The sequence below is a fragment of the Suricata suricatta genome, chromosome 13 (assembly GCF_006229205.1).
Source record: "Suricata suricatta isolate VVHF042 chromosome 13, meerkat_22Aug2017_6uvM2_HiC, whole genome shotgun sequence".
NCBI classification, from domain to species: domain Eukaryota; kingdom Metazoa; phylum Chordata; class Mammalia; order Carnivora; family Herpestidae; genus Suricata; species Suricata suricatta.
The window spans coordinates 82,193,738-82,216,398 of record NC_043712.1 but is presented as its reverse complement, the minus strand read 5'-3'; the positions used below and the strand labels follow the sequence as shown (position 1 = coordinate 82,216,398).

The window sequence follows — 22,661 nt, the reverse complement described above, 5'->3', positions numbered from 1 at the left end:
GCACACGTGCACGCTCGTCACTTTGTACACGAAGTACGGCGCCACACACATGACTGCACAATTTGAAACTGCAAAAATCCAGTCTAAGAATTAGAAAATCACAATTTTTTCCAGGACCCTTACAAATGTACGTCAAAAAATTAAAAACGTATTGCTGGGGACCGGCACATGAGAAAATGAAAAACGTAGTAAAATGAGTATCTATTTAGTTCATGAACTTAAAATATTAGAAATGAGCATTAGGAGGAATTTTTGTGGTTAAAAAAAAAAAAAGAACACCTTATCGGTATTGGACAGCATTGGCTTTCCTCTTCTCATCAAATAACTTCTGGAACAGCACAATCCTTTCTCCCAGGATCAGCTTCCAGCATTTCGCCCTTTGCCCTTTCAATGTTGTGAAATGTCTCACACTCAGATGAACCCCTGATGTGAGTGTTTTGTTTGTTTGTTGGCCGCTGTCTCCTCCTTTGGGACGTCATCAACTTCTTCTTCACCATTACCTTCGACAAAGCTCCTCTAGCAGACTATCCAGATCCTCCGTTAGGGTCACTCTATGACCTTACATCTTTCTTCGCCTCAGCTCCCCACAGAGGGGTCTTCCAGAAGAGACCGGGCCCATCAACAGGCAATACTGGATAATCCTCAGGCCCTGGGTGCAAACTTCACAGCAGCGCCCACCCACCCACTCCATCCACACCCACTTCTAAAACCACGGAGCTGGCCTTTTCTGGTAGGAAAGTTCTTCTCCGGTCTCCCCGTGATCACCATGCTCTTTTAATGCAGAACTTCAACACTCTGGCGTCAACACTGGTCAAGTTGTTTGGGATTTATATATATAAATATATATAGATGTATAGATGCCTTCATAGTAAATGCTCCAATTCAATTTAAACTGAAATATACTGAGATGACTAGCCCTGTCTTTTTATATCCCCTGGACTGTGTCCAGGGTGGCTTACACTAAAGTTTCATGTAAGACTCCTCCAGTCTTCACGACGATGCTGAGTTTTCAAATCCAATCACATCCAAATTCACCTTGTGGGTTTTTTTTCCCCCTCCCCCTGCACTTTCGCCTTTGGTGGCCGGTTCCTTCTCCCGATGATCTACTTTGGTAGAGTGCTGTGTGGGTCTACCAGTGGGAAGCAAGGAGGCACCACAGCCCCATGCTTCACCATCTGCCCCTGGACGGAGCTAACAGCCACTCAGTGACCAGTCACCAGCACACTGTGACACAAGTGATGGGAACGGTTCTGGATCATCACGTGCGTCTGTCACTTACACAGCGGGGGTGCAAGAGCCAGCAGCCAAGTTTGTACTGTATATAACGACACGGCGTATCTTGGCCTTCTGGCATACCCTCCTGTGTCCCCCTCCCAAACTCCTACGGTGAGGTCCTAAGCCCTAGGGTGCCTCAGCATGTCTATGTATTTGGAGACAAGCCCTTTAAAGAGATAACTAAGGTAGAAAGAGGTCATTAGGGTGAGCTTGACCTCAGTACAACTGGGGTCCTTGTTAGAAGAGGAGATTGGGACAGACCTAAGACCACGTGAAGACACGGCGGAAAGCGGTGTCTACAAGCCAGGGAGGGAGGCAGCAAAAGAAATCAACCCTGTCGATACCTTGATCTTGGGTTGTCAGCCTCCTGCTCTGTGAGAAACTTCAATTTCTGTCCTTTAAGCCACACGGTCTGTGGTATTTTGTTACTGCAGCCACAGCAGACTGATTCACCTGGTAAGTGAAATTTGTTAGGGGGACTGAGGCTTTTTTTTTTTTTTTTAACTCTCTTGGCATTGGAAATGTGTGAACTGGAATGACACCAAGGGACGACCTCCCAAAGGAGCCTTAACATCCCTCTGAGCAAGCGACAGCAGCCTTGGCCTTTCATGCCCGACCTCGGATGGAAGGGACAGTGCCCTATCTGTAGTGCGGGCGGCCTGCTGCCACGCTCCGTGTCCGGCAACTTCACCCTGGCCTCGTCTCACCTGGTGCGACCGGGAAGGGGCTGTGTTCTCAGAAAGGACCGTCCCCAGGCTTGGCCCGGGCCTGGCAAGAGGGTCTCTCCATCCACAGAAAAGTGGCCAAAACAGTTCACTTCTCTTAGGAACTCGGACTGCCAGCCAGCGCGCAAGAGTACACTGAGTTGGTGTGGGAGCTGACGCTGAAGGAGCAGAGCAGAGTGGCCGCTGCCAGGGAGGCCCTAACTCCACGTGCACAGACCTGTACTCGTAACTGGCTACTCCCACCCAGAGACAAGTGTGTGCGCGCACAGACACATATGGGCACAGATGTTCTTAGGCCCCAGTTAAACTCGGAAGTCGACTTGGACACACAGGACAGTTTCAGGCTGAGATCTGCTCAAGTTAGGTCTCCACGGCGCTTCTAAACATACGTGAGGTTATCTGACCCTATTTAATTCCAGGTCAGTAATTTCAAAATTCAAAAAAAGAATTCTGAGTCCATGTTATAACACTGTTGGTCACGTGATAAACCTTAAAACGAGTCTAATTTTAAAGCACAAACAAGAATAGAGGTAACTATGACCGATTTTACTAACAAACGTGCTTAGCACTACTTGGCCCTTCACGGCTTCTGGGGCCTGCTGGGAGCCTAAGCCAGGACCAGAAGTTCCGTTGGGAATCGGTGGCTGAAATAAGCATGGGCAGTGCTGGGCAGGAGGGGCGGCGTCACCTGAAACGTGGCCGGTCATCTGCACAGAGCAGTGACCGGCTCTACCTAGTGGTCGCATTTATGTGCAGAAAATCTCCCCAACGTACTATTCCAGGAAGAGAGCTCCTGGTAAGAGGTTTATAGGAGGCACACCTGTCCGTCACTAAATCTAAAGGAAGTGAAAAGGCTCCTTCTGTCCCCCTCCGCTTACGGCCCCGCCCGCAGTGAGGGCCCCGGGCTCTTCCCTGGCTCCTAGACCAGCACTCAGTTGTACTCCCAAAGATCCTGAGGCCAGTTATGCTTGTTAGTCAAACGACACAATTCCACTGGAGAGTGCATAAAATGAAACACAGTCGTGAAAAGAAACGGGGCTCTAACTTCTAGTGACCACCTGCATAAGGAAAGACTCCATGAAAGGGGCGTGGCTTAAGACGCAAAGCAGTGTTGCTGAACTTGGCACGGGCTGGACTCATCATGTGGGCAGGAGTATGCACTCTGCGTGCTTTTTAAGTATCAGGATTTGCCCTCCGGAGACGGATGTGTTCACAAAGGGCAAGGGGCAGTCCTTCCCAAATGTATACTTGACCGGTCTTACGACTTTGTTCCTCATCTCTCAATAAAGATGAACTTAAAAAAAGAAAAAGATTCGAACACCCAAACTGGAAGCCCTAAGTGAAACATAACAGGGTTACTCAGGCACGAAAGACTAGTCAGTAGACTCACAGAGGCAACTTCAAAAATAAGTAAAAAAGAGAGAAATACTCGGTATGTTTCCCTTTAAAGGTTTCATCTGCATATAAGCGACATGTCCCCAGTTTAATATTTTCACTGACCCACTACTGACGGTGATTAAGAAGTTAAGAAGGTCTCTGCTGTTTTTTTTTTTTTCAGAATGGGAGTCAAAAGAAAAGTCATACTACCTTGCTTGCTCTTTCTTGTCATCCAGCCTTTTCTCCCCTGCAAGAAGATCTAAATAGCTCAATTATGATTTTTTTTCCTGAGCAGTTATGGGCTACATCCCATTGGCCAGATCTGAAACACTTCTTTCATTAGGTGACTGCCCTACTCAGGTTGCAAAGTTATCCTTTGGACTCGGTTCCAAGTCTCACCGCCAGACTCCGGAGGGCTCCATAATCCGATTTGACCCAATCTGAGCTGCCATGCTTCCTGGCGCAGAGCAGAAAGCCAGTACCTGGCCCCACAGCGCCATAGTTATCCCCACCTTTGTGATTTCTCTCTCCGTTCTCACCTGGAGTGTCTCCTACTCCCTTGGGCCAGGCCTCCACCAACTCATCCCCCCACTCTGGGTGGTCCCAGCTGTAAAAGATCATTCTGATCTTTTCTTATTGAGATCATGCCTCCAGTTTTCTCCACTTGCCCTAGGGTATCAGAGCACAGCACTTGGGGAAGCAAAGTCACAGAGTATAGAGTTGGGATACAAATGGAAGGTGCAGACAGGACCCCCTGGGAAAACTGCCCTTGTTTATTGGACATGGGCCATGAATGCCAAGTGTACCTGTTCTGGATACTTCTACGTGAATCTACAAGGACGAAATCATAAACTCTAGCATCGAACTTTCTGTGTCTTCCCCGGTCTTCTCATTTCTCCGCTCCTTTACTGCCAACCTCTGCGGTCACCTGTACCGCTGAAAGGACTTCCCCAACCGCAGAGTAAAACTCCTTAGCACCCAGGACAGCTGCTATTTTTCAAAAGTTGTTCAAAGCTTCCAAATTGCCCTGTTAGTTTGGTCTAAGGCCTTATTTACTTTCTCATCCACTGCTCCTTATTTGAAATCTCTCCTTCCTATAACCCCACAGTCTTGGGGTTCTCAACCTTTTCTTGCCACCTTTTTCTCCCCTTGAGTGCAGATTTCCCAAGTTTTCCTTTGACCTCTGTCTCTCTTTTTCATGCTCCCAGGAGTAAACATGCAGTAAAACGGGCCTGCCCTGAGCCCACAGCAGACGTCGCTCTCGTGTGGCACCCTCACCAGGGGCAGGTGAGGGGTCTCCTAATGACCCGTGGAGGCTTGGGCACTAAAGAACTTCAAACCCCTCCCCTGGAGGGGGGTGGGGCGGAGAACAGAAACCACCATCTTGTGAAGGCTCTGGCCTGCCTGCTTCCCAAGTGGGGCCGTTGGTGAAGGTCCCTCTGCTGAGTAGCCTGGACACTGACTCGCAACCCTCAGTGGGTGGTGGGTGCGCTCCCAGCAGCCCTTTGCCACTCAAGAAGTCCGGTCCCCTGCTCTGGACGGGACACCTTCTGTGGAGATCCAGACTGCCCCTGGCTTCACTGTGCTTTCGATGCACGTGGCTTCAAACATTCTTGCTCTAGCCTGGACTCGCCCTGGAGTTACCAGGTGTCATTTCCAGGATCTCGGTCAAATGTCCCAGCTCAAATTCATCGCTCTTTTCCCTACAGAACACGTATTCCTCTCTGGCTCATCAAAGGGCCGCATCATTTCCCTGAGGATCCAACCTAAAAACCTTTAAAACCATGACAGTCCCTCCTTAGAGTCTGGCAGGCCTGCCCGTCGCTGTGGGGTCTACCCCTGAAAGAGCTCTTTTCCTTCTGTTCGGTCTCCTCTGGCACAGGGAGGGCCAGAGATAATGGGCTGCCTGTGGGTTTCCCTCGCCCTCTCTCCTGGGCCCTGATTCATCCTTCAAAAAGCAAATGGTTATCTTCTGCTTCAAAGGAGGAACACACATGGGTTCTCCCATTGCAGACCCTACGTGTCTTTCAATCGAATCGAGTAAAGCCCAGCTTCCTGGGTCATGCTCCACCCCCAAGAACCACCCCCCCCCTCCAGCTTTTCTCCCCCATTTCTATCTCTATAAGAACACAGCACTCCTAACCACAAGGTCTCGGTGGAAGGAGCCACACATTTCCACACCTCAGTGTGGGTCGAATCTGGAACTCTCTCTTCCTGACCCCCCCCCCCCGTCCTATGCAAATCATGCTCCTTCTTGCAGGAATGGCTGAAAAGCCACTTCCTTCATAAAATCCTACATGATCTCCCATGCTGGTACTTTTTACAGTGTGTTACCTGTACTTTTGTTCACTGTTTATTTAGCTCTGCTTTGTAAGAGCACTCACTGTTGTCCAAAAACATCTGAATCGCTTATCAGCCTGAGTCTCTTTGGGAATTAAAAAAAAATCATCTTAATCAAAATGTAAAGGCATTTAGATTGATGCCTTTCTCACCCAAAAATGGGACCCCAAAATCTTGTTGAAATAAAATTAAATCTTCATTCTTTATTCTTCTGCTTTCTCAGAACGGCAGGGCTTACTAAGTATGGTCAAGGCCTGGCTTCAATGACTTCTGTCCAAGGGATGCTACACAATCAGATGGTGAATTAAAAATAAGCCAGACAGATGGGGCAAAATAAAGATTTAGGGGCTTTGTTGGCCCTGCCTCAGCCTATATCTTTAAACTGCCTTTATTTTACTTTTATTTATTAAAATTTTTTCAATGTTTATTTATTTTTGAGAGAGAGTGAGCGAAAGAGAGAGATTGTGAGCCCAAGCGAGAGGGGGAGAGCGCATGTGAGTGGGGGAGGGACAGAGAGAGAGAGGGAGACCCAGAACCTGAAGCAGCTCCATGTTCTGAGCTGTCAGCAGAGAGCCCAACACCAGGCTTGAACTCATGAACTTTGAGATCATGACACGGGCTGAAATCAGATGCTTAACCGTCTGAGCCACCCTAACCTTTATTTTACTTTTCAATTTTACTTATTTTCAGTCATCTCTACACCCAACGTGGGTGTCAAACTCACAACCCTGAGATCCAGCAGGGAGGGGCGACCACCTGAGTCCCTCAAAGCCCAGAGTCCCACTGCTCAGCAGGAGGAGGTGGGCCAAGAGGCGCGTCCTGAGGAGTGGCAGGTCTTGTCCCCTCCCGAGGTATGTCTGACACCATTCCACCTCCAAGGTGGTCTCGGAGGTCCCCAGAGGCGAGTCCTCACAGGGTCCTCGAGAGACTCACCTGTTGCTAATCTGACCTGGGCTCCCGCCCCTTTTCCGGAAGCAGTTGGAATTCACAAGCCAGGAGGGGCGTGGCTCCGTGGGCAAAGGGGCTGTAAACTGGGGTGGGATTTGTCTTTGACCAAGACCCCACAGTCGCGTGGTCTTGCCCAGATGTACATTTTCAAGATGTTTAAAAGGCACTAAACTTAAGGTCCAGCATTTGTCACACCTTCTGTGTCCCAAACGCTCCACCCGAAAACTCACCTCCCCACCTATGAGGCTCAGTGCCTCATCTGTAAAATGGGAAAAATAACATCGACTCCAAGTCTATGAGGGGATTAAAACATGGTATGTATTTGCGGCTCCCCGGCTAGCTCTGTCTGGGACAGAGAGCGGGAAAGGGCAGCGTCGGAACTAAACGTCCTGAAAAGTCTACGGGAAGGAATTTGTATTAAGAATTCAGATCTGGCAACTAAAAAGAGACAGTGTTTTTTTTTTTTTTTATGTCAACTACATGTCAAAAAAAAATACCCAACAAACCCAGATCCGTCTTGGGAGGGGGATGGGATGCCATGAGCCCATTTTGTGGTAGCAAAGAAAGCACCAACAACATGATACAGGGAGGTGAAAGCAATTTTGAAACGAGAGGGTCACAGCCGGTGAAATCTCAAGTGGAGACATAAGGGCCCGGTTTAGGGAGAAGCAAAAATCGCGATTCCACTGTGGGAAGGTGTGCCCCCACTTATCCCTTAATGGCCTTAAGAAAAAAAAAAAAAACATCAGTCCCTTTGGCACAGGGAGCCCCGAAAAACAGAATGTTCTTAAGACCGAACCGAAGGACGTGCAAATATCCCTAATGACAGGCTGGGGCTTGATGGGCCTCATGGGTTGAGATTTACAGAAACTGCTACAAAAGAGCCAACAAGCAGCCTCCTAACAGGTTAAAAATAATTCTGAACGTAATGGCACCGAATTAACCATCGTCCATGTTTTACTTGGCTCCGTCTCCAACCTGGAACGTGAAGGTCAGTGAGATCACAGGTGCTTCTATTTTCTACCCTTCACCTCACTCTTCTGTATTTCTTATTATGCTTTTATGATGGGGGGGAGGGGAAATGCCTTTCGAAAAAGTATTTTGAATTTTACTTTGAAAAAAAATTAAAGCTCCCACGGGTTTGGGTGCTGATTATAAAAATGCAGAAATTTACGGCGAAGAAAACAGTCCATCTCCAGATTCGTGTAAGAGGGAAACATGGTGGCAATAAAAACCCCTCAAGTAAGTGGGTCGATCACTTTTCTTGCAGAACCTGTATTTACGTCAGGGATCCCCCTGCAAGGTCGGTTGGTCTCCAGATACTTTCTGGTGCCTTCCAGTAATATGCCATGACTTTAGTGCACTGCTTTTTTAAAAAAGGTTTTATTTATTTTTGAGAGAGAGTGGAAACAGGGGAGGTAAAGGATCCCAAGCAGGCTCTGCGCCGAGAGCAGCGAGCCCAATGTGGGGCCGAAACTCACGACCTGCGAGATCATGACCTGAGCTGAGGTCGGCTGCTCCACTGACTGAGCCACCCAGACGCCCCAAGTACTAATTTTTCTAAAAATATATTTTGTAATGTTTTATTGATTTTTGAGAGACACAGAGAGAAAGATAGCGTGAGCAGGGGAGGGTCAGAGAGAGAGGAAGACACAAAATCTGAAGCAGGCTCCAGGCTCTGAGCTGTCAGCACAGAGCCTGATGTGGGGCTCGAACCCACAAACCGTGAGATCATGACCTGAGCCAAAGCCGGTCACTCAACCAACTGAGCCACCCAGGTGCTCTGAGTTGTTTGATTTTTTATTCAAATGAGTGTAAATGGATTTGGTCTTGTTAATTTGGGGGGGGTTGATATGTGTCAATGAAGAAAATAAACTCATTTGTCAGCTGTTACGTACGTGGTAGTGTGCAAGGGATTAAAAAAAAATAATCAAGGGGTGAGTGGTTTCTTCTTGATGACCGAGCGCTAGAAAATGCTTGGTGTCTCTCTGTGCAGAATGGCAGAGCCCCGACCAGCTGCGTGGGACCGGTGGTCCCACACGGCAGGGGCGCTGCTCCCTCCACATGCCCACCTATGCTGGCGCCCAGTCCATCATGCCCCATCAGCACAGGGACTCAGCTCATCTCTCTAAATGCTGCAGACAACCAGACTGTCCCAATCACTGGATGGTGCACTGAGTCCTCCTACGCGCGACAGGACCCTGTGACTGGTCTGCATTTTCAAGAGAAAGCCTTCCTGAGAACAAGCAGGAATCCTGTGCCCTGTGCCTCTCTGTTTTCATCCCTGAGAGCTGGGTCTCCCAGCTGGAGCCAGACCAGGGTAAATCCACACAGTTCTCTCCAGGGTCCCCAAAGGCCGAGAGTCAAGTTAAGGACAGGGCAGGAAAGACAGGGCACCGCCTCTTCCTCAAAGTCATCCCCCCTGGGGACGTGACTCATCAAGATGTCATTCAGTAAGCCTATGGCAGACAGATCGTTAACCCCTGCTCTTCCCACTAAATTGTCAGAGGCAACCTGGAAGACAGGCATAGACCCATTCACAGCCTCGATCAAGTTTTGAGACTATCATTTTATTCTTAAAAATTATTTAATGTTTACTTTTGAGAGAGAGAGAGAAAGTGCTAACAAAATGAGTGGGGGAGGGCCAGAGAGAAGGAGACACAGAATCCAAAACAGACTCCAGGCTCTGAGCTGTCAGCAGAAAGCCCGATGCGGGGCTTGAACTCACCAACTGTGAATCATGACATGAGCCGAAGTTGGGCACTTACTGACTGAGCCACCCGGGTGCCCCTTGAGAATATCATTTTAAATAATCATTAGAATATATTCTACCCCAAATCCAAGGGAGGGATATTTTATGAAACAACTTCCTGCAGTAGGATTATGCTTTCTACAAAGGGCTATGAGCAGTGACTTTAATATTGTATTTCAGCAGGAGGGGCAGAGCAAGCTTTGCCTGGAGCGAAGTGTCAGGGTTCCATCTACAATTTTTCATGATTCAGACAATCCCACATTCTCTAATAGAAAACAAGAAAGGAAGCCATGCAAAAGTCCAGGGCCTTATTCTTAATATGCATATTTTCTTCTTGGGGTTTTCTTGTCCAAAACTAAAAATGAAAACCCAATTAATTTAGTGCTTTTTAAAAAAATGTTTTTAACGCTTATTCATTTTTGAGAGACAGAGACAGAGCACAAGCAGGGGAGGAGCAGAGAGAGAGAGACAGAGGGAGACACAGAATCCAAAGCAGACTCCAGGACAGCTCAGAGCCCCATGTGGGGCTTGAACTCATGAACCGTGAGGTCATGACCTGGGCTGAAGTCAGACGCTTAACAGACTGAACCACCCAGGCGCTTTCTTTTTGCCTTTTCATTTCCAGTTAGATTAGATGTGCTACTCTAGTTTTTGCCGGAAAAGAAATATAAGGGTTTGAGCTGGAAAACGGCCATTGCAAAGTCTCTGGCAATTTCCAGGAAAGTGCTGGGTTGGAGCAACGGTTGTACTTCTGTATGCATAGTTAAGTGATCTTCATCAATGTGCTCTGAAATTAGAACAGAGCCTTCAAATTCTTGAGAAGCTCACGAACACTTATGTCAAAACTTCATGCCTTTAGAATTCTTTTAAGTGAGAAATCTTTCCAAGGAGACACAGATCACTGGACCCTAATGGGAAAGAATGCCAACAATGTCTACCTTGACCCACATCAGTCAAAAAAACAAAAACCAAAAAGCGAAAAGCAACGCAGGATTCAGTGCGTGCCAAAAGGACACAGACTGCAACCAAATCCCCCCCGAGCCCACGTTTCTGGCTGGTCTGCTCTCGCCGTCACAAGCCTTGGCCGAGTGCTAACGATGGGTGAGGCGCTCAGATGCTGGCGTAGGGCACTGGGCCAGACAGGGGAGCGTGCCGGCTTTCTTGGGGCTGAAGGCCGGTGGAAGGAGACCGTAGGATAACCTTGGCGTGATGGCCATGAAGACAACTAGCCTAGGGCACTGACGGACCCTGGCAGGGTGGGGCTATTTCAGCAGGGGTAGCCAGGAGGGATCATTCCAGAAAGAGTCCATTAGGGGAAGGAGATAGCCGTCTGGGAAGGGGCCTTCCTGGAAGTGCAGGGGAACCGGAAGACAGCCTGGTGTGAAAGCCTTCCTGAGAGCTAGGGGAGAAGGTGAGGGTCAAAGGCCCGGCAGCGGCCACATGGCCACGCCACCTGGGCCACGCCAAGGTGTTTCACTGCACTTGCGGTAGGAGACCGATGGAGGGTTTTTTGTGGCGGGTGGGGGAGGCAGGGTAGCGGGTGATGGGAGTTGGTATCTGTTTTTGAAAGTACCCTCTGAGCTCCCTGGGTCAGCCCCCTGAACTGCTGTGAACAAAGAGGAAAAGCCATCCTCCAAGATTCCACGAATCTGCATATGTCACCTGCCCCAGCACCTAACCCATTAGCCCTCCTTGTCTTTGCTCAAAGGTGGAGGATGTGCTGTATTTCTCCATCACTAGGGGGCACAAGCAGGATGGGGAGAAACCCCAGGAGCACAGGCGTGGCTGTCAGAGAGGTGTTTGGGTCTGGGAGGGTGGGGGCAGCCAGGAGGTGACTTCTGTTGCCCTCTGTGTGTGGAGGGCACAGTCCAAGAAGTGACTGCCCTTGCCACCTGTGGAGGTCTTTAGGACTGGGGGAGGGAAAATCAGAAATCATGTCCCCAGAGGCGGGACTCTACAACTCTAGCATCAAGTAGAATCCATGTTGCCTAAACTGCTCATCGCAGCTCAGTTAGAAGCCCCACATGTTACAGCGTCTCACAATCTATTTTAATCTCTATTAATTCCCATCTGTGTACACCCGGAGACCTGCTCTTGACAAGCTCTTTAAGGTGGCTAAGTGTGCACTATTATCTCTAATAGCATCTCTCAAATCTGGCTCTTAATTGCACTAATAAGGCGGGCACGGCTCCGACAGTAAGGAACAGAAACTTGACGATTAACGCCGCTTTCCCCGCTCCGAGCGCAGTGCAGTTCAACCTACTCAACGTTCAATAAATGGGCTTCGAAGTGAATTTGCTTTCAAACAGCCTCCAAGCGCAGACCCACTAATAGGAAAAGCAGAGGATGATCGTTACCCAAACCAGAGGACAAAGTGAAAGGCAGAGCAGCTTCCTGGATTTGGGAGGTCGTAGAAGGGATCCTGCAAATCAAAGATCATGCAACTAACTCAGCCAGGAGGCCCGCGGTCACAGGCCTGGCTGGCGGCGGGGCCAGGACCCACAGGCCCGGGTCCTGACAGCTGGCCCCTGGGTCTTCCGGCACCCGTGCAGGGATAGGGAGAAACCTCCAGAACAGACAGCAGATAGCCAAGTGCGGATAGGGTGGTGGGCTTGAGGTAGTCTGTGGGCCTAGCACACAACATATGCAGCAAGTCAACATTCCGTCCTCCCTAATTTCGCTGAGTGGGGATAAGGTGTCTTTACTCACCCCCTTCCCTTTCTCCTGTCACCCCAAGCGTGTTCTCAAGATAGGCATCAGAAAGACGTTTGCTTTCTCTTTTACTGTTACTTATCAGGTTCACTCTGAAATAGTGAGGACTTTTTCGTCATAGCTTATTTGTTTTTGGAATCCTTCTTACATGAAGCAGGTTCTATCCTATGCATTGAAACCTCAGAAAACTCTATGAAGAACATGCGATTACTTCCCTCATTTTATAGCAAAGCTAAGAGAGGTTACACTAGGCACGCGGGGTCACAGGCTAGTTATCATTGGATGGAGCTGGGATTTGCACCTGGTTCATCAGATCCCAAGGCTTACTTTAAAAAAAATTCTTTTTTATATTTATTTTTTCAGAGAGAAAGAGAGACTGAGTGCTAGTCCGGGAGAGGCAGAGAGAGAGAGAGAGAGAGAGAGAGAGAGAGAGAGAGAGAGAGAGAGAGAGAGAGAGAGAGAGAGAGACACAGACTCGGAAGCAGGCTCCAGGCTCTGAGCACAGAGCCCGACGCGGGGCTTGAACCTACAATCCGTGAGATCGTGACTTTAGCTGAAGTTAGGCACCAAACTTACTGAGCCCCCAGGCGCCCCTCCAAGGCTGACGTGCTTGACCACTATCTAAACTCCTCAGGTAGACAGCCCCCAAAGGGACAGCTGTGACACCCACGAGAGAGAGGCACAGCCCTGTCTCTGACTTCCCAATACCGTCCCCTCCCCCACCTCCACCCCATAAATGACGTCATTTCAAAACCTATACCTCTATCAAAACACCGCATCTCACACCTTAGATTTATATACTCTTTACTTGCCAAAGACAAAAATTCTTTCACAAAGATCGTCCTTGTGCAGTTTTACCAACTGAAGAAAAAAGAAGTAAAAAAAGCGTAGGACAGAAACCAAATTGTGATTCAAAAAAAAAAACACGCACATTTTTTTAAAACCATCTATTTCCCTGCAAGGGTCAGCGCCACGTAAAGATACTGCGGGCTCATGGGGGCTTGTTGATATCGGCCAGCCCGTTTCCCACGGTTACTTTCCACGCCTGAGTTGCACTTCAGAGCCCAATCCTGCTTCAGAGGATTAAACTTGAAACCAGAAATTCCACGCACCACAGTTTCAAAAACTGAGCAAATCAAGTCTCTCTTGCGCCTCCGCCTTTAATATTTATTTTAGCTGGTCCTTTGAGGACTATTTCTTCGCAATTTTGACAAAAGGGAACAACATACCCAGTAAGGTCCAATCGCTGTGAACACAATCCAGCCAGTGGATGTACGAATAAAAATAAAAAGTGTTGAAAAGTGACCAAAATGCTTTTACTGCCGTCAAATATTTCCCCCAAACAATTCAAACTCCTGCCATCAATCCGTTCAGGACTTCCTAAAGTACTACTGAGCGTGAAACTTGGCAAAACCCAAATCTATTTTCTGGGGCCTTAGCTCTCCCTTGTGTATAAAAACGGAAATGCAGCTTGCTAGAAATTTTGCCCCAGTAGATCTGACGACCCAACTTAATTTAAAAGCTAAATAAAAGGAAAAAAAAATCAATTTTTATATCTTATAGCAAAAAAGCAAAGAAAAATGACTCAAAGTGACCAAACAAAAGAGAAGCACGAACAGATTAAAGGCAATAGGCACATTATACTTTCAGTAAAGAATCCAAAAAATCAAAGACACACACACAGAGAAAACCTTGTCAGATATTTTAAGAGAAAAGTACATCTCACAGAGTCACAGGTGCTCCTGGCTGTGATTAGAGCTAGGAGTTTTCAGCCCCTGTCTCTGATTTCAGGCTGGATCATACTTAACGCAGCCCCAACACAGGAGAATTATCCTGTTTCAACGATTTCTAGAGAGAAAAATCCTCTTTGGATAGGCGAGAAGGTGATTCTGCTATTTTTCACTGTGTATGTCAACAGAGTTTCAAATATTTTGTTTGAAATGCCAATCTCTTTAAACTCTCTTGGTACTTTTTCCAGTCCTTCGTGACTACCTCTCGTGGAGTTCTCTGCCTCCTTCCCAGGCAGGGTTTGGCACAGGCTGATGGGGATGGAAAGCCACTTACAGGATCTCAGCGTGTATTTGCAACCTGGTATTACGTCGCTTTTTAAGGCACACAGGTAAATGCCCTCGAGAATCGTCTCATTTTACTTCCTGATTGCCCCTTACTACTTTACGTTTTAAGATTTTGTTACTCTTTGCGCCACTTTGAGCTGTGGGAAGAGCAAACCCAAAATCATCTCTTTAGTGGTCAGGAGACAGGACCATAGGCATAAAAATCACGGGGATGCTTGAGCTCTTAGTGGGTAACAGTCTGGTTGAGGAAAAGGAGGGAATTCTCTCTGTTGCCCTTCCTGGGGGTCCCTCTCGAGACCCGGAAACTTCTAAAACTAGCTGCATCTATCCCTAGGTTCAAAGATGCGAGGAAGTGATTTTACCGCCATCATTCATGAAATGTGGTTTGGGGTCCAACTCATAAGGCATCGCAAAACCAAGAGCTACCTTCCTTCATCACCGGAGCTTATGCGGTACACCAAAAACCCAACCAGCCAAACAAGCATCTTCATGCTCATACATGCGGAGCCCACAGAGCGCCACCAGCAATTAAGAAGGACCTTTCCAAATCAGTTTCGTGACATCCCATCCGCTATGAAACAAAAGCATCTTCTTCAAAGTGTGTTCTCTCTAACCGGCTGGCAATTAAATGTTCTACAGAGCACATAATTTAGTTTGCATTCCAATTATCTTCAAGTGCGGTAGGGCACAAATCACTCCGTCGGCAATTAAATAAATTCTGGGGTGTCACTAAGTGTTTTCAGGAAAGGGAAGGATTCTGAAGTTGGCGGCAGGGCCAAAGGAACAGGAAGAATGGACAAAACCTCAGCCCTCTGGACTTCACCCCCAGCCCAGCTTTAGCTCTGCAATCACGCCGGTTTTACGGAGTTCCAGCCTCAAGAATGATACAATTCTAGAGACGTCCCGGACAGGGCACATGTGGCAGGAGCTGAACCAAAGAACCTGTCCCCCTGGGCTCACCAGACAGCTGCCAGCTCCGGCCGGCAGAATGCCTGCCCTCACACAGAAAGAGACGAAGACAGTTTTCCAAGAAATCATCAACACGAGACAATTACCGTGTGTGCACACACACAGCATGTGAACACACACACACACACACACACACACACACACACGCAGCACACGGTGCGTGCTGTCGTCCCCTGGGCTACACCACGGGGAAAGCTATGCTAACGGAGGTAATATTTTTAAAACCACATTCCTATTCTCTTTTAGGCCTTCTAAAGGCACCATTCCCCATTCGGGGGAGTCGCCCCGCTGCTTTCAGAAGGATTAGGATAATGTTGGTATGCAAAGAAAAGAACCCCAAAGGATACCAGGGACTTCCAAAAATGGACTTGTGAGCCCACCATCGGAACAGCAGGCTGAATCAGGATTTGTTGCGGGAAGGGGGTCTCCTCAATTCCAAAGGCTCTTTGCCATCAAGAGCTGCCCTCGTGGACAGGGACCCGCAGAACTTCCAGGAGCCGTGGCGCCGAACCGCATGGCCGGGCCATGTGTGGATGCAAGGTTGTGACATACAGGATGGGAAGGCAGGGCACAACGCCTTGTTTCTTGGCCAGAAAGGGAGGAAAGTGGAAGAGAGGCAAAAGGTCAGGCCTGAGGATATTGCCACCTGTCATATAAAGTGTGTCTGGTCTTTGTCCTGGGTTGCTGGCACAGAGCTTCTAAAGCCCCAGGAATTTCCTGAGTGGTAGCGGTGTCTTTGTTATGCTAACGAGGTGACCCAGGGAGGGCCCCTCGCGGGCTTCAGGATCAGGACAGTCACCAGAAGGGCCAACCACTGGATTAGATGGTTGGGCTGTTGGGCAGGCCAGCCTGGGAGGGGTGGGGCCCTGGAGAGGGGGTCCAATCGCCCAGCTCATGGCTTTGATTATTCGCGTCCCTGTAGTAATGAGCCCCCCATAAAAACTCTGGACGCTGCAGCTCCGGGGAGGCCTGGTGCACACACCGATGGGTGCCCTGACTCACTGAGGAGAGGGCGGGGGAAACTCTGTGTCCCCTTCTCAGACCTCACCCACCGCATCTCTTCATTGGCCGGTCCTCCTGACTTGTGGCTTCTGTACTGTAACTGGGATCACAAAGCGGTGCTTTTCTGAGTTCCAGTCATCATCAGAGAAAATCACTGAAGCAGCGGGGGTCATGAGAGCCCCTGAAGTTATAGCCAGTCAGTCAGAACGAAGTGCAGGTGGCCTGGGGGGCCCCCGAAAGTGTGGTTGGTGGGTGAGGGAGGCGGCGTCTTGTTGGGGGCTGAGTCCTTTAACGTGTGGGGTCTGTGCCAGTGCTGGGTAGGTGGTGACAGACGGGAACCTGGGTGGGGTTGAAATGGAATGTTCGCCCATGAGGGTCCCAACTTGGGGTGCATGTGGGGTGGGCACAAGAAGAAGAGGAAGGACGCCCCAATAGTGCCCAGAGTTAAAATTTTTCAGCTCCTTCCAAGGTTCTGGGAGGGTCCTTTACAAGGTGTTCACAGGGTCAGATTCAATGTGCCCAAGTGAGACATTTTTGTCTCACTTGTTTTATTTTTTTAATTTTTTTTTTTTTTTTTTTAGCATTTTTTGAGAGAGACAGAGCTTGACCGGGGTCGGGGGGGGGGGAGGGCAGAGAGAGAGCGAGAGAGAGAGAGAGAGAGAGAGAGAGAGAGACACACACACAGATTCCGAAGCAGGCTCCAGGCTCTGAGCAGTCAGCAGAGCCCGACACAGGGCTCGAACTGCTGAACTGGGAGATCATGATCTGAGCTGAAGTGGAGAGCTGAGCTGTCTGAGCCACCCCGGGGCCCTGCCTGTCTTGCTGGTTTTAAAAATCTCCCTCAGCCCCACCCACCCATCAGATTCTAGAAGCTTCAGTCCTAACAACCCCCCGAGGAGGGGACTGTGCCTTGTTAAGAAACGGGGCTGGGCTGTCTCGAATTCTGCACGGTGGGAAGAAAGCAGCCAAGACTTTGCAGATGCTCCACTGGGGCACGAGAGAGCCGAGGAGGGACACCTGGCAACACCAGAGAGACCGCAGTCCTCAGGCGACTTCAGAGTGCAGGAGGGCTGACCACCCCCCTCGATGTTGGGACCCCAGGCTTAAATAGCACAGATCACGGAAGTCTCCCAAGGGACCAAGGGACGGGAACCAATGGCCCATCAGGGCGTCCGGGGACGGACGGGGCATGCGGCAGCCCTGCACAGAGCCCAGCAGGGGCGCACAGGACAGAACCTGGCACCAGTCCCCAAGGCCATGATGAAATGTTGACTTGTGCCTTTTTCCAGATGCCACTTGAGAAGAAGATGGGACAGCAGGCGCCCAGGAAGAGGAGAGAAACAGCCCATGGGGTACAGGCGTGTTGATCCGACTACCCAAAAAAAGACGAGTCAGCTCAGCATGGGCTAATGCCCAAGAAATCTAAGTTTCCCTCCATGGAAACAGGGATGTCAGAACAACTTGCAAAAAACGTTTGTTTCTTTTTTTAATGGAGCTGTGTTTGGAATTGTGATCCTTCTCATTTAAAACAACATTATGAATACAGAAACCTTCCAACTCAACAGATTGTCTAAAGGTCACTGTGGGAATTTTTAGCATAATATGATTATAAAATAAAACCTGTTTGTGATAAAACCGTAATAAAATTGTCAAAGACAGTGGCCGTATCACTTAAATTTAACCTACGTGTTCTGCTAGCCAGTCACCAAAATCTTATTTTCCTGGGCTGGCAGCCAGGCCACATTTCCCAGAGTCCTTTACGGCTGGTGTGGCCACGCGACCGACTTCCCGCCGATGGAGTCTGAGCGGAAATGATAGAGAAGCATGCAGGCCTGGCCTGACCAAACCCCACACCCACCACTGGGTGCGGTCTCCCCCGCTCCCAGCTCACTGGGACGCAGACGGACAAGCCGGCGGAGGTTCGGTCAGCCTGGGTCCTTGAATAGGCCAGACTCCCCTAGGGCTTTCCTGAGAGACAAAATTCTACTTAGTTTTTTGAACAGGCCCATGAATGGGGCTTGGTGAGGTCCAGCTGTTGCAGCCGTGAACTTGACCCTAGGCTCTACTCTCCCACACCAATCTGGTCCTCATTCAAGGTGGCACTCCATGGGTGCTTACTATTTACACGTGGGATTCCTAAGCTGTAGCAAGACCCACCTTACCCACGATGAAGACAGCAGGCATGTCGGCAGCTAGCAAGAACGCAAGGAAACTGGATTGGAGCTGTGACAGAAGAACAGGCAAAGGCATGTGAGAACACAGGGGAAAGTTCAATTACTGGGTATTTGTGAAGGTGCCACAGATGTGGCGGCCAAGGCAGCTGGGCCTTGAAGGATGAGAAAGCTTCCAAAGAGCGAGCAGGGTGGGGGGCAGGGGCGAGTTCATTCCGGACCAAGGAGATAGAATCAAGGCCAGGGAGGAGCAGCTACAAGGAAAGAGGATTCTGTTCCAAGGTGGGGAAAGAACCAACAATCAGGGTTGACCATGACCTGGAGGGGCTATGTAGACAGAGAGGCTGAGCGGTTCCTTGAGAGGGGACCGTGGAGAATGCGGTTCCAGCACGGGATGAGCAGCTGCTCCACTCAGGGCCTGCTGGCTCTGGGATTCTATGTGCCCCCGCCAAGCAGGCTTTGGACAGCACTGCCAGGACAAAGAAGAAGTGTCTTAGCCCTGTTTCAGCATTGCTTACAGACGGTCTTTGCCACATGCCCTTTCAAGGCTGTGTTGGCTGGGCCCATTCACTGCATTCGATTCTAAGCTGGTGGAGAACATCCCCTCACCACCAGGCTCGTGAAAACCCCTTGAATACAAGGTTCTTATCGGAAAAGCTTAGTGGGCTGATATGAACCAGGATTGCTGCTGGTGCCAAGAAAACAAAGCACAGGAAGTATCTGTTTTGAATGTGGAGATGATGGGCCCTGGTGCATTAACTGCTTGTCCGGGTTGAAAGCAAGTTGCTAGCTGCTACCAAACGTAAACATACAACTTCCAAAAGAGCGATTCACAAAAAGGCTTATTACAATACAGCTGTGCCGAGAATGCTTTTGTCTTTCCTGGGTGATCTGGTATCTTGCAAGACCCCTCAGCGTGAGCATCATAAACATGAATTCCACAGTGTAGTTTTGAAAAGCAAACTAGTTTTCCACTTTTAGACGCGTGTGTTATAGGTCAAAGAAAGTCTACTGGAGCACTAGAAAGAGAAAGGCTATTCTAACATTATGGTAAGTGAGTCAATTTCTACTTTGCTCTTACAAGGTTGTAATTTCATTTCACAAACCTCCCTAAGTTCCTACTGTGTGCCAGGCACTGTGTTATTCATTGGTGATATGAACGGAATGAAAAAGAAAAAATGAGGCACTCTAAAGTTGAAAACCTCCTAAGATCCATAATGTTATCTTTTTTGTAAGAGCATTTTCCAATGATTATTTATTTATTCATTTATTTGAGAGGGGGGGGGGGGAGGGAGAGAATCTTTAGCAGGTTCTGCACTCAGCACAGAGCCTGATGCAGGGCTTGAACCTGCAAATTGTGAGTTCATGAGCTGAGCCAACATCAAGAGTAGGATGCTCAACATACTGAACCACCCATGCGCCCCCCACCAATGATTAAGTTCAGCCAGATTCTTGCCCCAATACACAAGGTTATTTTGCTTGTCACACCTCGAGATTCTACATATAAAGACTGACTTTCAATGTTGGCCTGGGCTGTCACCTCATCTCATCTGTAATAGGACTCCGGATACTTAGTTTATTGCCTAAATGAAGGAGAAAGGGAAGAGACGTTTCCTGAACTCAGAAACGGTTATGCAACAAACACAGAACTCTCCACATTATAGAACGGGTCTTAATTAAACAACTCCTGCCTCACAAGAACGAAAACAAAAGAAACCACTAACGCCATGATCTGGGGCCACTGGAACGTCCGGGTGGGACAATACACACAGGAAGTTACATTTCACATGCCATCGTTCGACCATAAGTACGAGCAATGCCTTCTTAGTCTCTCTCTTTTTCAGTCTTTTCAGAATTCAGGTCACGTCTCCTTCATCCTACAGCATCCTGAGTCAATCACATCTCAAGTGATGCCAAGACCCACTGGCCTCTGATACCCAATCTCAAAATACTTCCAATCGCCTTCCTACCCACCTACCTTATTTGTGTCCTGGGTCCTAAAAGCCACGTTTTACCAAGCTCGGGAACCGCATTCCCTTTCGATGAAATGAACAACTCACAACAACAGCTTCTATTTTGTTTGGTTTTCGCCCAGCGGTGCTGACTCTTTCCAGCCCGCATGTACTGGTCCAGCCTGGGACGTGGATCCTAGTTTGTCATCAAGGCAGGTGCCCAGGCTGCTCCCTGGGACGGAAAGCAGGGCCAAACCTTCAAAGCGAAGATTCCCACCGGCCTCGGCATTCACACAAGGTCACTCCTAGGTGCCCTGTGGGATTTCTCTGCTCCCCAGGCAACAACCTGAGATTTCCTTCCCCACTCGAAATGAGAAATCAACATTTTCCAAAGTGGGTGGGGAATTCCCCAAACTACAGAATAACATTTCCGAGCATCAGTGTGTGTTTGCAGTGGGACAGATCAGATTACCCAAAACTGAGCACGCAAATGGTTCAGCACTCGCAGATTCTTATTTCTAGCTGGCTGTGTGATCCCGTATAGTCACTCAACCTCTCTGGGCCACAACCGCTTTGTCTATGAAACCAAGAGAACACCGAGAGACCTTCTAGCTCTAACTTCCTTGGGCCACCACAACTGCTTTGTCTCTAAAACCAAGAGACTCCAAAGACACCTTCCAGCTCCAGTTTTTGGGTCTAGGAAACTCACAATGCGGCCAGAAAACACCACTGTCTCCGAACTCTCTCTGCAGACCTTGGAAAAGTAAAACTCTACCTGAAGACCACGAAATTGAGGGGGAACAGTGAAAAGACCTCTAAGGCCCCTTTCCACATTAGAATTCTAACTCCGAGGTGAGGCCTGCCCGGGCCACAGACCATAAAACACGAACGGACCTCACTGCTTCCAATGGCCAATTCGGCTCTAGCGAAACACTGGTCATCTATTTCCAGGCACTGCCTTGAAATGCAAAGCGTCCAAGCAACAGCGGAATGACCTTCCCCGAGCTCTGCTGTCACGGGCAAATCGCCCCTGGGCCCCCCGCTTCCCGAGCCGACGAGAGCAGCCACCTGCACGAAGAGGTAAGAGAGCCAGGCCTACCCTCAGCCACTGCTTCTCCGTGAGGGCGTCGCTGTAGTCCACGTCCCGGCGCTGGCGGGACCCCCGGCCGAAGATCTTCTCCTCCTCCTCCTCGCACGTGAGCCGCTCAACCTCGGCGTCGTCCTTAATGATCCAGGAGGGCAGCTCGTCCTCCTCCATCAGGCGGGGCTTGCGCTTGGGGTTCCTGGCGTCCTCCCTCCGCCGGTCCATGTCCATGCGCTGCGGGTGGTAAGCACAAGGTTCACCAATGGGAAGTGGGGGGGGCTCTTTTTTTAAGTTAAAAAACATTTAAAACAAACTTTGAGGAGTCACCTCCTCCTATGGCTTCCGGGTCCCTTTCTGCTTTTCCCCTAGAGTCTCCATCCTGGCTGCCCTGCTCTGGCTCCTTCCCCATGCACACTGCCCCGGCAGAGACTCTGCAAGGTAAAACCTCTTCCCTCCTTCTGTACCCCATCTTTGAAATTCATGCATTTGAAATATGCTCTTCACAAATCCCTTTACTCCATCTGGGTGTGTGCGAAAGCTACCCTTTAAGTAACAGTGGGAAAATTCCAATTGGGGGCGTATTTAAGAAATATGAGCCCTGGAGCTACAGTTTGCTGCTGCGCCGGCATATACAAGAGGAGCTTCGTTAGGAACACCTCCTCGGACTCAGTAGGACTCAAGCTTTTAATTAAACAATCAGAGGGGGGGAAAAAAAGGTCCGCAACCCAAGCATCGCTGACGAGTGACCACCCTTGGACTTGGACATGTGGGCACATAAATGGCTTGATTAGTCATTCAGCCATGAATGTATTGGATTTTCGGCCCACCATGGGCTCTGTGAGATGAATGTTCAACTCTTTCACTTCTAAAACGTTTAGCTCTTATGAAAATACTATAGCACCGGAGAAAACCTCAGATGCAACATAACCTCAAATGATCAAGTTTTAAGTGAAATGTCTCCCTTTTATATATTTTCATCACTGTCAAATGCCTACTTTCCCACTTCTTGCTTTGTTTTTTTAAGAACCCTGTGCACTTATAGGTAAATTGAGTGCTGCACACTTGGCTTTAATCTAGAAGTAAACAATCTGAGAGCTTAAAAAACAAACAAAAAAAACAAATAAGATCTCCACTAAATTGCTGCCTATGATATATACATATATATTATATATAGCTAGCCAGATGTACGATTTTGACAAACAGACCATTAACCATTAAATCATTTACCTTTCCCCCTCTTCCTTCTGTTCTATCAGGTACTGAACTAGAGATTCAATGT

General features: G+C 48.8%; 1 protein-coding gene across 2 annotated transcripts in view; it reads right to left on the bottom strand.

Annotated features, from left to right (window-relative positions):
* The window catches only part of SMARCA2 (SWI/SNF related, matrix associated, actin dependent regulator of chromatin, subfamily a, member 2), a 135,424-nt gene that overhangs the window by 43,666 nt on the left and 69,097 nt on the right, over nucleotides 1-22,661 (bottom strand). For both annotated transcript variants that reach the window (XM_029920627.1, XM_029920628.1), the window contains exon 22: nucleotides 21,398-21,616. In XM_029920627.1, the coding sequence (XP_029776487.1) occupies nucleotides 21,398-21,616 (219 nt within the window). The remainder of the gene's footprint in view (nucleotides 1-21,397; nucleotides 21,617-22,661) is intronic.